The 15,031-nt window shown below is 48.4% G+C and overlaps 1 protein-coding gene and 1 long non-coding RNA gene across 3 annotated transcripts in view; one reads left to right on the top strand and one right to left on the bottom strand.

Annotated features, from left to right (window-relative positions):
- Positions 1-945: 945 nt before the first annotated feature.
- Positions 946-4,687, bottom strand: LOC149314880 (forkhead box protein G1-like). The gene has a single exon (XM_089522046.1). The coding sequence runs from the start codon at positions 3,925-3,927 to the stop codon at positions 2,428-2,430; it is 1,500 nt and encodes a 499-aa protein (XP_089378172.1). The 5' UTR covers positions 3,928-4,687; the 3' UTR covers positions 946-2,427.
- Positions 4,688-12,007: 7,320 nt separating this feature from the next.
- Positions 12,008-15,031, top strand: part of LOC149314879 (uncharacterized) — a 131,657-nt gene continuing 128,633 nt past the window's right edge. For both annotated transcript variants that reach the window (XR_016281145.1, XR_016281144.1), the window contains exon 1: positions 12,008-12,141. This is a non-coding gene — a long non-coding RNA (uncharacterized LOC149314879). The remainder of the gene's footprint in view (positions 12,142-15,031) is intronic.

The following is a 15,031-nucleotide window of genomic DNA, read 5'->3' as shown; positions in this document are numbered from 1 at the left end:
AGGAGGGAAGGGAAGGGAAGGAAGAGAGAAGGAAGGAAGGTGGGAGGGAAGGAAGGAAGGAAGGAAGGAAGGAATAGGGAGGGAGGGAGGGAAGAAGGGAAAGGAGAGAGGGAGATAATAGTTCTACTTTAAAAACATTAATAATATTAGAATCTGCCTACTCAGCCCTTTTTCAAGAGGAACCGAAATGAAACCGAGCTGCATTTGTGTACACACACAACCACAACCACAACCATATCCGAACACACAGATTGACGCGGGACTAAACCGGCCTGCCTGTCATCCAAAGACTTGCTCCCAACAACAAGTTAGGCCCCACAAACTTCAGTTGGCCTAACTTCCAGGCAAGGAGAGAATTGCAAGGTTTCCTAGACGTCCCTGGGTTGTGTTGGTTTTGTCTTCAAAACAAGCGTGGAGTATTTTTAAGGGGGGGTGGTGGTGGTTTGTGATGTGTTGGAAAGAGAGCGAGGAGGGCGAGGGAGTCAACACAAGTCTTTTATTCCTAGCGATTTAAAAGCAAAACCAAACCCACCGCCGTCAACGCGAGCAGACCTTTGCAAAAACAACGCTGGTACCTTGTCTACACTGGGCCAAATCCGCTCTCACAGTAAACACATTCTTTTCAAAGTAACCTGTGCAAATATTTAATTAAAATCTTTTCAAAAAACATCTTAATCACCTCCGATTCTGACAGCGGGAAAGCAATCTGTAATACTTCTAAAAGCTTTGTGGGTTGTTGTTGTTGTTTTCCTCTTAAAAATAAATAAAGCAAAAACAGGTATTTATAGCAAGACAACTGGCAACTGGAAGAAAACCAGGGCCGAAGATTATACACTAGCTTCGGTTTTCTAGGGATTTAAATATATATATATATATATTTATATGTATATGGATGTTAAAATGTCCTGACAAAAGAGACAAAAGAACTATCGAGTATATATGAATTTAGCCTATTTTTTTTATTTCTGTGTGTTCATAGTAAACATTTTTTTGTAAGTGACAAACACGGGCATATGACCACAGTATCACAATCAAGGTTTTTTTTGTTTTTTAAAGACGACATTAACAATCACTCAAATTTATGCGGCATTTGCGCAACACAGGTTACATATTTGCAAGGTTTACCTATAAGTACAATAGGTATTAACATTTCACTACATTTAAAAAATAAAAAATAAAAGTGACCTGTTAGTGACCACATACATCAAAATATACACAACACAAACTGAAGGCAATTCATGATTATTATTATTATTATTATTATTATTAATTATTATTATTAATTATTATTATTATTTTTAGTCCCCTTGGATTCATTTGAATGGGCAAAACTGAAATGATAGAATTGGGGCTTTGTTTTCGACTCTATTTTTTCTTTTAAAGGGTGAGGGACCATTTAGTACAAGGGATGCATTTTCTAAAACCCAATCTTTGGTCTAAAAGTAAAAAAAGAAAGAAAGAAAGAACATGAAACAGGAAAAAAGAAAAGAAAGGGAAAAAAACCGGTGTTTTGTTTTGCTTTTCCAAAAGTGGAGGACAAAAGAATGAACCCACGGCCAAAACCTTGCTTTTGGGCTTCTCTGTCTAATTGTTTGGCTTCCATACAAATGACAATTTGCATCGTGTCATTCATCAATTGGTATTTTTTATTTGTATTTTCATTGTTATTGTTATTATTATTTCATCGTGTGCACCCACCAAACAGTTATCCATGATAATTTAATAATACTGCAAACATGGGGGGGAAATCTGGTGGCTTTGGCGAGTCATCACAGCGGAGACAAAAACGGCAAGGGAAAATTTTTAAATTAAAAGAAAAAGGGGGGGGGGGGAAGGAAAAAAAAGAGCAGTCACTATTTTAGATACACATTCGACTAGAATTTTATTTTTTAAACCCCTTTCTCACAAGTGCATCCTTTCCCCAATGCATCTTTCCCCCCCATCTCTCTCTCTCTCTCTCTCTCTCCAAGACCGGTGACTTTGCTTATCCTCCCTTTGCTGGAATAATAATAAACGACCTTAAAGAGACTGAACAAACGTACAGAAAAGAGGAGGAAGGAAACAAAACCAAAAAAGGGGGTGGATTGAAGGAGGGAAAGTGAATAAAAAATACCTGGACTTCTTTTTTTTTTTTCAATTTTTGTTCCTCCTGGGTGAGTTTATAATAATTATTATTATTTTGTCTTTCAGTTTTGTTCTCTTTTTTTGTTGCTGCTGTTGTTGGTCTGTATATATATATTTATATATATCTCGATATATAGGTCTATTGTCTCGCTCGCTCTCTCTCGCTCTCAAAAAAGAAAAGAAAAGAAAAGAAATGCGCATTTACAAGGAGAAGGGAAAGAAAAGGGATGTCTGTCTGTCTGTCTGTCTGTGTGTGTGTGTTGTAAAACTTACAGTCTCGGGACCTCCTCGGTCCGGGGGCGGTTAATGTATTAACGGGTTGGAGGAGGCGCCCTGGTTCTGGTGGGTGAAATAATCAGAGAGTCCCCCCGAGAGTCCGGCGGCGAAGCTGGGCAAGGAGGGTCTGAGGGAGTCGCAGGGCAGCGTCGAGGAGGACGAGGGCGCCGCCTGAGGCGAGGTGGAGGAGGAGGCGGCCCGGCCGGCCATGGCGCTGCTGCTCTGGGAGGCCATGGACGGGTGCGGGACGTGGGGAAAAAAGTAACTGGTCTGCCCGGCGGCCAGGAGGTTGACCGAGCAAGGGTTGAGGGAGTAGGTGCCGGAGCAGGGCACCGAGAGGCCGCAGGGCACCGAGGCGGCCAAGGCGGCGGCGGCCGTCAAGTGGTGGGTGGCGTAGGGGATCTCCCCGTTGACGAGTCTATCCACGCTCAGGCCGTTGGAGGCCGAGAAGGAGTGGTTGTTGCCCAGGGAGTTCTGGGCCAGGACCGAGCTGTAGGGCATCGGGTGGCTCGGGTAGGCCGAGGCCGCGCCGTTGTAGCTCAAGGCCCCGCTGGCCCTCGGGTGGTGGAGCGAGAGGAAGGGCGACATGGGCCAGTACAAGGAGCCCGCCCGGTCCATGAAGGTCAGGCCCGTGGAGGTGAGGCGGGCGCCTCGCTTGAAGGCCAGCTTGGCCCGCGAGGTGGTGGAGCGGCGCCGGAGCTTGCCCGTGGTGCCCCCGATGAAGACGTCGTCGCTGGACGGGTCCAGCATCCAGTAGTTACCTTTGCCAGGGTCGTCGTAGTGGCGGGGCACCTTGACGAAGCACTTGTTGAGCGAGAGGTTGTGGCGGATGGAGTTCTGCCAGCCCTGCTTGTTCTCCCGGTAGTAAGGGAAGTTCTTCATGATGAACTCGTAGATGCCGTTCAGGGTCAGGCGCTTCTCGGGGCTCTGGCGGATGGCCATCATGATCAGGGCGTTGTAGGAGAAGGGCGGCTTCTCGTACTTTCCGTTCTTCTTCTCGCCTTCCTTGCCTCCACCTCCACCACCTCCTCCGCCACCGTCGCCTTCCTTGGTCCCGTCCGACGCCCCCTTCTTCTCCTCCGACGCCACCTTCTCCTTCTCCTCTAGCTCCGGCTCCCCTTTGCCGGACAAGAGCTCCCCTTTGGAGACAGCCACGTCCATGGAGCCGGCGGTGGAGGTCGCCCCAGAGCCGGCAGCGGTAGCCACTCCGACCCCGACCCCGACCCCGACGCCTTGGAGCAGGAGCTGGGTCTTCTCTTCCTCGTCCTCCTCCTCCGCCGGGGGCGCTCGCTGGGACTGTGGCGGTGGTTGCGGCGGTGGCTGCTGCTGCTGCTGTTGGTGGTGGTGATGGTGGTGGTGGTGATGGTGATGGTGGTGCGGGTGGTGGTTGTTGTGGTGGTGGTGGTGGCCGTGGCTGCTGTTGCTGCTGTTGTTGTCGTTTTGGACGGCTTCTGGCACCAGGCTGTTGATGCTGAAGGAGGACTTGGGCAGCATCTTGACTTCTTTCCGATCGCCCATGTCCAACATCACCTTGCCTCCTCCTAGGCAGCGGGGGGAAAGGGACCCGGCCGGGAGGAAGAGGAGAAATCGCTGCTGGTGGTGATAGTGGTGATGGTGGTGGAAGACGGGGCTGGATCCGTCCTGGAAGGAGCAGCAACGGCAACGAAGCGGTGGGAGCAGCAGGAAGAAGAGGAGCAGCAGGAGGAGAAGGGCGCTTGGACCACCAGCTCCGGAGCCTGGCGAGGCATGTAGCAAAAAGGAGACCGGAGCTGACGAAGGAGGGACGGAAAAGACAAGAAGGAGCCGGCCAAGCAAGGCAGAGGCAACAGGAGGGGGAGGGAAGGAGGGAAGGAAAGAAGGAAGGAAGGGAGGAAAGGAGGGAGGGAGGGAGAGGGGAGAAGGGGGAACACACTCAAAAGATGTCCCCCCTCAATAATAATACTAATAATAAAGGATGGAGGGGGGAGGTTTCCAAAGAAAAGGGAAAAATGTGGCTGGGGGGAAAGGAATGGGGGGAAAAAGGCAAGGACCTCTGCGCCTTTTGCTCTCCGTGCCTCTGTCTCTCTTTCCCTCGCAACTACTTCATGGTGCCTGGGACCCCCCCGAGTCCAGCCAAGGCAAGGAGGGGCTGCTGGAGAGGGGGGGCTGGGTGGCTGGGTGGGGGAAGGCTCCCCCCAAAAGCACCACCTTCTCCAGCCTCGAACAGCCTCCGGGATCAGAGCAGCCGAGGCAGCTTTGGCGACAATTAATTTCGGAGCTCCAGACGCACACACACACTGGGGCTGTTTCAAAAAAAGGGAGGGGGAGAAAGGATTTTTTTTTTTTTTTTTGGTTTAACCTTTCCCACCGGTTATCCAATCAGAGCGCGCGGCGCAAAGAGGGACGTCTCCTTCCCGGCCGCCCAATCAGGGGGCGCCTTTTCTCACCCTCTTCCCCCTTGGAGGGCGGAGGGATACCCGAGCCGGAAGGCGCATCACCGCGGCAGGTTACCTGCCTGGCCTTCCCGCCAACAACCCCCCCCCCTTTTAATTCTCCCCCCACAACAACAACACTGCCTTAGCAACAACAACACTCCCCTCCCCCCCCCCCAAAAAAAAAAAACCACACACACATTCCCCTATTTCTTCCATAGACCCCACTGAGGGAAAGAGCTCTCCCTCTTTTTCTAGTTTATATATAAACTTTTCCTGGTTTATTGGTTGATGTGTCTTTCCTGTGGGGGACTGAGGGAAGAGGAGGAGGAGGAGGAGGAGGGAGGGAGGGAGGGAGGGAAGGAAGGAAGGAAGGAAGGAAATGGTGGCTGAGGAGAAAAGGAGGCACTATTTGGCGGAAGCTGCCCGTTGCAGGCTTTGGAGGGCTCGGTGGTACCTTCGTTTGGAGGGAGAGGGGGAGGAAGGGAAGGAGGGAGGTGTGGGGAAGGAGGGAGTGGAGAAGGGGGAAGAGGAGGAGGAAGAAAAGAAGCCGCGGCGAGGTCTTGTCCAAGGGGGCCTTGTTTGCCTCTGGAGCAGCGGAAGGGGGGGGGGCTTGGCGGGAGACTGAAGGAAGGGATGGGATGGGAAGGAAAAGGGAAGGGACCCTTGGCCTTTTTTCTCCAGGCCTTCAGTGGACGGTGAACTATGGCTGGGCAACCGCCATAGAAAGCCCCCCATCCCCCGTTCTCTGAGGAACATTTGGCGGAGAAAGGGAGCCTTCCAGTTTGGTCTTGTGGTGGTTTCTGTTGTCTTTGGCTCCCTCGACTAGGGCTGCATCCACACTGGAGAAATAACCCGGTTTGGCCCCGCTTTAACTCTTTCCTGGCTCAAGGCTATGGAATTCTGGGAGTTGGAGTCTGTTGTGGGCCCAGAGCGGAGCTCCGCAATGGACCCCACTACAAACTCCAACTCCCATAATTCCATAGCCTTGAGCCAGGAAGGAGTTAAAGCGGGGCCCAACCGGGTTATTTCTCCAGTGTGGATAGTCCGCAAAGGCCCTGGCTTTCTTGGGAGTAAGGCCTGCTTGGAGCAGTGCACGGCTTGCTTGAAAGGAATTTGACAGGCTTAAGATGCTTAAATTTGTTTTGTTTTGATATATCCCTCATATGTCTATCTATCTCTGTCTATCCCTATCTCTACCTACTTACCTACCCACCTACCTATCTCTATATCTATCTATATATGAGAGAAGTACCCCTGGTCTATATCTATATCGATATCTGAGAGACACCTCTGTTCCTGTGTGTGTGTGTGTGTGTGTGTGTGTAACAGGGGCGCCTCTCATAGTTATATAGATATAGATCAGGGTTGATTGTTCTCTCTCTCTCTCTCTCTCATATATATATATATATATATATATATGGAGAGAGAGAGAGAGAGAGAACAGTCAACCCTGATCTATGAGAGGCATCCCTGTTCCTATATATATATATATATATATATATATATATATAGAGAGAGAGAGAGAGAGAGAGAGAGAGAGAGAACAGGCAACCCTGAATTATATCTATATCTATGAGAGGCACCCCTGTTCCTATCTATGTATAATCTCTCTCTCTCTCACTCTAACAGACACCCCTGTTCTATATCTATATCTATATATCTATGAGAAGCACTCCTGTTCTTGTCTCTCTCTCTCTCTCTCTCTCTCTCTCTCTCTCTCTCTCTATATATATATATATATATATATATATATATATCCCTCTCTCTCTCTCTCTACACACACACACACACACACACACAATACAGTATATGAGATCGGAATGTCCTTGCCTATCTTTTTCTGGCCCAGAGCATGCCTTCCCAGCTAGGAAAATCGGTCTATTCATTCACCTTATCACCATCCATAATAGACCTCTGTTTTTCCTTCCATAGTCAAATATATACCATTGTATTTTCTTTTCTTTTTGGAAACTGAAATCTATTTTAAATTGCAAAACATATATTTTTTGTTTGTTTGCCCTTTTAGACCTTCTTGACGAGGGAGTTGTCGCGGGGGTGGGGGGTGGGAAGAGAAGCAGGCTCAGGTGGCTCGAGGATCTGCTTTGGGTGCCACATACTGGGTTTTAAAGCTTCTAGGAGAGCTTATGGAGAGGATTTCCTTGGGAGTTCGGCGCTAATCATCCGAATCAAATCCTTGCCTTCCCACCTGCACGAGACGGGCAGAGAGAGAGAGAGAGAGAGAGAAAGAAAGAAAGAAAGAAAGAAAGAAAGAAAGCCTCCTGGAAAAAAAACCCCAGAGCTCAAGATGTCACCAGGGGTGGGCGTGTAATGTGACGGCGGTGAGGAGAATCAGATCCGGATCAAAGTTAAAGTAAAGCTGTCATCACTTTATCCCCATTGGACCGGCACCAGGGTAAAAGCTGGGCCACGGAATCACAGACTGCGGAAAAAGGAGAAGGAGGAAGAGAAATGTCGTGGGAATCAAAAATACAGGAGGCTTTAAATCGCTGCCAGCGGCTCTCCCGGGGAAAACAAAACAACAACATAAACAATCAATGCATCGATGCGTTCAAATGTACCTGAGGAAGTAGAGTTAAAGCTCATGCTGCCAACTTCTTTCTTCCAGTCAGCCTCAAAGGTGCTGCAAGATCTCTCAACGTACAGACTAATGCGGCTATAGCTTTGAATTCTACCAAAAATAAATCAGTCAATCAACATGAACTTTAAATGTGGTGGAGGGGATAGGAAGACCACGCGCAGTTGGGGATGCCCTGAACTCCGTGGATAGGGTAACCTGGAATAACCTTTTCTGAATGTGTGTGTGTGTGTGTGTGTGTGTGTAGTTGTACACAGACAGTCTCGCAAAAGGCTTGGGGAGGGAGGGATGAGAGGCATAAAGGGGATCAGAAACGACGACAATCTCCCCTTGTGCCCCAAACAGCTATTTCCCCACAAAATAAGTTTTTGGATCTATTAAATACCGTGATGACATTGGTGGTAAAATTCTGCATTATCCAGGCTACCTGTTTTGTGTAAAGTGCGGAGAGTAGATGAGTGATAGGGGGCATTATTATTCTTACTATTGGCCTGTTACAGACTGCCAAAATAAAGCTGCTTTGGGTCTCTTTGGAGGTATGCTATTTAAATGATGCATGGGTCCTAAGAGTCCGGAGTTCGCGCCAAAGCCACACTCCATTCCTAAGCACTGGAGTGCAGCTTTGGTGCAGCTTCCGGATTCTTAGGATGCATGCATCATTTAAATAGCATACCTCCAAAGAGACCCGAAGCAGCTTTATTTTGGCAGTCTGTAACAGACCATTACTACTATTAATTATTTCCTTTACTGTACTCTCGTTCGGTTTCTCTCGACTGGCCTTTTCCTTCCTGAATTCGGATTCTGGGAAAGGATCGCTTAGGTAAACGTTTCACTGATGCGGAGCAACGATCCTCTCCGAGATGCAGGAAAGAAAGTGTTGATTAACACAGAAGGGGGAGAGAAAAAAAGAAGCGAAATTAGCTGATTGCATGCTCATAAGTGCAAGCTGTCATTGAACTGCTTTTAAAATAGACACAGCTGGGTGTTTGTGTTGCAAAAATTTCTTGTGTTTTTGCTAATACTGAAATAAGCATGATTTTGTATACCAAACATTTTCGGTTCATTAAAATTTGTAATCTGCTCTGGTTGCGGAACACAAAGAGGAGCCACCGATTTCTTTGGCTGTCGGATTTGCTGATATGATATTAACTCAATCAGGTCTCGACAATCGAGGCCATTGTGGCTTCTCCAAGTTCTTTGATCGGTTTAATATGCACAATTCCCGACGTGGGCATTGTTGGTGAACATGGGATGGTCCCCTACCACCCCACACAGGCAGCTCTCACACACATATACACCCCAAAGTCCTACACAGAGACCTTTTCCCTGCAACAGAACAGGAGGAGAACATCTGAGGTCTGTGGCACTAAAATGGCCTGCTGGAATTTTAATCCCTTCAAGGGTTCCTGAGGTCAGAGTTGCGTTTACACTGTCTTGGGATCCGGCGTGAAAATGGAAGGGAAAGAGACGAAAAGTAAAAAAAAAAAAAAAGAGAGAGAGAGAGAGAGAGATTAAAAATAAAAACCCATTATCAGATCTTCCTCCCCCAGCGCCTAGACTTACTACTTTCTTAATCTAAGCGGTTTCTCCAAAATAATAGCAATTGAAAATCAGCTATTAACTCTGATTCAGGTTCAGATTCCAAAGTTGTCAGGTAGGAAAGAGTCGGATTCAGCCTCAAACTTTTAAACCAAACCATGTTGCTGTCCTCCTGATTGCGTTGCTGAACTTGCCCTGCGGCTGGGTCCCAATACGCAACGCGATGTGTGTCTATAGAGGCAGCAAGAGTGTTAGCCTAGCTAGACATCATTCTCTACGCTTCCCTTCCTAAAGGTGTATGAGGTGCAATTCCTAAATAAATAAATCCCTCCCTTGGCCCCACCCCCCGCCAATGACTGAGGTTGCGATTTTGTGACTGTTTTTATTTACACGGATCCTCCAGCCAGTCCTAGACAAAATCTGTGGTGCCCAAGTTCCCTGGAAAATGCAAACAAAACATTTCGGGTGCAAACTAACGGGAAAACGCTAGCTTCCCAGCTGCAACGTTAATAATTCCCGACTAACGGGGCTATCCTGAATCAACATTACCAGAAGCTCCCCGCCTTCGATATTGGAGTTGAAATAGTGCCGCCTCTGTTTTGTTTTGTTTTGTTTTTTGAGCCACGCAAAGTAGCTTAGATAGGTCGAAAGGTAGCCAGGAGTAATGAATTCGCATTCATGTCTGCGAGAGAGGAGGGGGTCTCAATGATAGGTAAAGCCCCTTAACAGGACTTTCAGAAGCCTGCCCTTTGGAGAAGCCCAAGTTCTCGTAGCTTTCCATTGGAGAGCCCACTCCCTGCCCTTTTAAATCTCCCATGGAAATCAGTGTAGCCTGGAGATAATTCTTGGTGTCCATTGCAGCTTCCCCCTTCCGAAAATGCAAAGAAATGAAAATAAAAAGTTACGCACATATAACTATCTGTGAGGGCCTCTGTGTGTGGTATCCCACATTTCGAGGGTGAGAAAGGCTAGAAGAGGGCAAAAGCTGGATTTAGGGGAGGCTGAGAGTGCCATCCCCATTCGTTTCGAAACCTAAGGTCCTGAAGCCCTAGGACTAGTGGGAAAGGGCATGGATTTGGTTGCCCGAATCAAAGAAATCAGATGAAATCAAAGTAAAATCAGAACTTCCCTCCAACTTGAGCAAGCCTTCCTGGACGTAAGGCTTGGGCCTAAAGGAAGAGGAAGCATATACAGAGTGGTCCCTCCAACTGTCCACCTTGGCTCTAGGGAATAGATGGACCATCTGGCAGAATGGATTACTCCTCTTTGAAGGATGGGGAAGGAGAAAACAGGACCTCACAGTTTCCAGTCCAACCCAGTTCTCAGCATCTCGGACACTTCCTTGGCACCTCTTAAGCAAAAGTGAGATTTTTAAAAAGGGAAGGCCCAGTTTTTAGAAAACTCCACCTGTCTAGCAAGTGAGTGGACAAGATCTTGCGCTAAAGAGGCAGAGTTTTGGGATTTGGGGGATTTTGTTTGTTGGTCTGAAAAAAGGATGGCGGAGACGCTCAGGGGTTTACTAGAACAAGGGCGGGTGGACTTCCAGCAATGCCTTTAGCTTGCCAAGCGGAAGAGGGCTTCCTCAGTCAGAGTTTAAAGGCAAGGGCTAGAGTAGAGTAGGGGGCTACTAACAGACTCTCCCCTCCTACCCCTCCCAGAAACAATTTCGGGAAGAATAGCAGGTAAGTAGACCTAAGAATGAGAAGCAGTTGCCCTAGTCTTGGTGTCCCTAGGTGCGCAAGGGGAGAGTCCATGCTATTTGCACCCCCCTCTAGGCCCCATCAGAGAGAAGATGGAAGCAGAAGGAAGGAAGGGGGTAATGGGGGTAGAAGGAGAAAGAGAAGGACAGATGCCAACGAAAAGGCAGGGGACAGAAGGAAGGAAGGGGCAAGGTAGGTACCTACTCAAGTCTGGAGGTACGTACCAACAGCCCCGGGGGCCATTAGCTAGATGGTCCATAGATGGCAGGAGGGGATAGAGAGAAAGAAGGAAAAAAAGGAGAGAGAGAGAGAGAGAAATGAATGAACAGATTGATATATACATGGAAGGAAGGATACTAAACAGATAAAATGAGAGAGGGAAGGAAGGAAGGAAGGAAATCTGGACAGATGGATGGATTGGTGGAGGAAGGGAGAGAAGGCAGGCAGGCAGGATGCTAAGCATATATACAAAAAATGAAAGAAGGATGAAAGGGAAGAGAGAGAGAGGGAGAGGGAGAGAATAGAAACCGATGGAAGGAAAGGAAGTCAAAAGGCAAATAGGAGAAGATAAATGAATAAAGGGAAGACAGGCAGAAAGGAAATTAAACAGATACAGGGATATGAGGAAGGAGGGAGGGAAAGAAGGAAGGAAGGAGCGGGCAGATGGATGGGTACAAGGCAGGCAGAAAGGCAGGAAACTGGTCAGAAAAAATAGATTTAAAGAGAGGAGCAGAATAAAGTGGCCAGGAAGAAGGACAGAAGGGGAGGGGAGAAAGGTCCCCCTTCCTGATCCCTCTGCCACCCCGAGAGATTTCCTCTCTGCTGTCCAGTAGGTCCGCTGTCTGTCTAGCCAAGGCCGGCGGCGTCCTGAGCAGCAGCCGGGAAGGGCGCTGAGCAATGAGCGCTGATGCGAAGTTTCCCCATTTAGCGTCTGGGAAGCCGTCTTCGTTGGGTTTTGGTTACAGGTTCTACGATTAGGTTTGCGAGAACAGTAGTGAACTAAACTTCCCAGTAAGAGGTCTTCACACCAGGGAAGTGTGACTTTGCCGCCGCGCAGCCCTGCCTCGTCACTCGTTAGGAAGCCGCAGGTTGTCAGCAGCGTCGCCTCTTGGCGCGCGCACACAAACGGGCGCGCGCTTTCACACACACACACACACACACACACACACGAGCCCCGGAGCTGAAACTAAATTAAGAAAGCACATGATTAAGAGACAAGCGTCTACGGGGCCTGTCATTTCAGCATCCTTCCATCATAACATTGTGGCACAGGGAAAATTTGCTTGAAAACCCTTGGAAGAAAAAAAAAAATAAGAGAGAGAGGCACAGAGAGAATGAGAGAAAGAATGAGAGAGAGAGAGAGAGCGTTTGGAGCCTGGCTCCGGATTGCCTTCGGAAGAGGAGGGAGAGGAGAGGTTGGCAAGATCCCAGAGGTCTCCAGGGACTTCTTGGGAAACGCGTATTTACGGATCTCTCGGCCACCAACGAGCAGGTACGTGGGCAAGGAAACTCGTGTTTGTGTGCGCGCGCGTGCGCGCGTGTACGTCTGTCTGTCTGTCTGTGGACAAGACATCCCAACTGATCCTTTGGAGAGGTGGGGGGGGGGACAGAGAGGGAAATAACCCAACCCACCCAACTGGATTTCTCTCCATCAGGCTCCGGGGGGAAGTCCTCGTCATGTGCAAGCTGTCTGGAACACGAAGTTCCCACCGGATGACTAATGTTTCAAAGGGGGGGGGGTAGGAGGAGGCAGAGGGGGCACAAGTGAGTGTAGTGGACGTCTTCCTCTAAGGAAGTGGTGGCATGCCTTGCTTTCGATGGGAGAGTTCCTCTGCCCTTTCAGTCTCCCATGGAAATCAGGGTATGTGTCTCAGAGACCTTGCGATCTTTCCCCTGCAGAGCTTTGCAAGAGTCCATCCCAGGCTCTTCTCCTTTGCTCGACCTGAGCTGCCTCCTCCTTCCGCTCATAAAGGGTCACCCGCTTCTAGGGTTCCCACATCCCACCATTGCAGAAGCAGCGTGTGTGTGTGTGTGTGTGTGTAAGAGAGGAACCCCGAGAAGGGCCCATCTGCCTCGGAGCCTTCTCTCAGCTACGCAGGGGGACTTGGAAGTCTCCTTTCGGGCTTTACTTCCAACGAAGGAGGAGAGAATCGGGGAGTCACTCTCAGCCGTGTTGACAAAGTCGCAGGCTTCCCAGTTACATAGAGTCCTCTTCGGGAGAGAGTAGGAAGAGAAGGATGGTGGCAACAAAAGAAAATGAACGGATTGAGTTGAAGGAAAGAGAGTGCGGGATCCAAGCGGCGAAGAGACGGAGGCTGCATCCGCCCTGGAGAAACGATCCGGTTTGGCACCGCTTTTAACTGCCACGGCTCCACGCTAGCGATAATAGCATCCTCATCATCACGACCGTTGCCAGAATTCCAGAACAGGGAACCATGACAGTTAAAATAGTACCAAACCAGATCCTTTCTCCAGGGCGGATGCAGCCGGAGAAACAAGTTTCTTGTGAGAATACGAGGGGGGGGGGGATGAAGCAGGAGAAGGAGAAAAAGGTGAAAGCTCGTAACCAATCTTTCTCACCTTTCCCACGGTCAGGGTTACCCCCCATAAATTCCCCGGACTCCTAATGAAACCAAGGAGGAAAGCGTTGAAGCGCCTTCAGAATAACGGGAGCGAGGCCAGAGTATGAATAAATGTCCTTTCCCTCGGGGCTGCGCCTCAATGTGGCCCTCCTTCCCTTTGCACGTTACTTTAGGATATCCCTCTAATCCCTCAGCATTCAGTAATTCCCTGCAGTTTAAAGCCGAAGAGACATGGCGACGTTTAAAATAACAAATTGCAGCCCTCCTCCTAGTGCATGGTTGGAAAGCGATCTCCTACGGTCGAGATAAACCTCCGCCGGAGAAAAGTTTAGTCTTATTTACACGTGTATTAAGTATTTAGCGTTGTTTACATTATTTATTCCTCTTTGTGCGTGCGTGTGTGTGTGTTCCTCTGTTTGCATTTGATCTTATTTCAACCTACAGGGAAACAGGCATTTCAAAGATAGGAAGATTCAGGTTGCCCAATGGTGTCAAACATATTTGCCCGCAAGACTGGGTGCAAGCAGTTCTTTGCCAAAAGAGGGGTGGAAAGTCTAGGAACAACCACCTCTCTTCTTTTACTTCGTCTCTTGTACGCAAGAGCTTCTCAAAGGAGAGGGACATTATGTCGGGAGAGGTATAGTAGAAAAAGAAGGAGGCGGGGGATTGAAAATACCTTCCAGCTCCTAAGTGAGAAGCACCTCTCTCAAGGCCATGCCTTTAAATAAAGGGTGAATTTCCTGCCCAGGAAAACAAAAAGGAAAAAAAAAAGGTGGAGTCTGCCATCTTATCAACACAGTTACCTCTGAACACTGTGGGACTTATTTCCAAGTAAATGTGTGTAGGCTTAGACTTCACTGTAAATTCAGAAACAGCCCGTCGCTGTTTTTCTCTTAAGTTTCCTATTATCTCTGGGGTACCAAGAACAGAGAAATGCTACTGTTCCTCCTCTTCTCCCCTCCTTCTCCTGTTTAATGATGATGATGATGATAAATATAGGGGCACCTTCCACTGAGTCTGCATGAAGCATTCTTTGACAGAGCCCTTAAAGCAGTAGACGTTAGAGAAGGAGAAAGGCAGGTTTTAGTTTTCTATTTTCCAAATAGTACCGTAAAATCAAAGAAAAAGTCCAAAACAAAAATCTACTTCCTTTTGAAAGAACAAACGAGATATATGTTTGTTATTGGTACAGGTGACTACTGCCAAAGTAGTATTTCTTTCAATTCAATTCATGCGAGGGTTTCGTTCTTCCTCTTGGGAGTCAATGGCTCTGGTTAGAAGGGCTACAATTTGTGCCTAGTTTCGGAACTGCAAGACGAAGCATCCTTTGTCCGTCTAGGTGGCCTGGGTAGTTTGTCCTAAATAAGACCTCGCATCTAGAGGGTTAAGTCTCCTTATTCCTACTAGGAAGGAGAACTAACCTCTCCTCTACCATCCTGGTTTCAGAGCTCCCAGTTAGGAAGCCTGGATTGCATGTTTCTCAAGAAGGCATAGGGAATGCCAATTTTCCTGGGCCTTGGCTATGAAGCTCCCAAGCAAGGGGCTCTCCAAGCTCTCCAACCAACGACTCAAATGATTGCAAACCAACAAACTCAACGCTTCAAGGTCTCTCTCTGGCCGTTAACCCCAACTCTGGGGGTCCCATAGGTTCCTTCAGAGGGGCAGCCAGCGAACAAGACATTTTTGTGGGTCTAGAGAAGGAGGAAGAAAGAGGCCAGGAGCTCCAGTGGGCTCTGTTTTGGGGGCCTGTCTAAGGTGGCCTTGCTTTTGTTCTCGATCCCCCTTCTTTGACTGGGATCC

Source organism: Sceloporus occidentalis, unplaced genomic scaffold, assembly GCF_023333645.1.
Source record: "Sceloporus occidentalis isolate IW3139 unplaced genomic scaffold, rSceOcc1.0.p SCAF_4, whole genome shotgun sequence".
Classification (NCBI taxonomy): Eukaryota; Metazoa; Chordata; class Lepidosauria; order Squamata; family Phrynosomatidae; genus Sceloporus; species Sceloporus occidentalis.
This window is presented reverse-complemented; position numbering and strand designations above follow the sequence as displayed.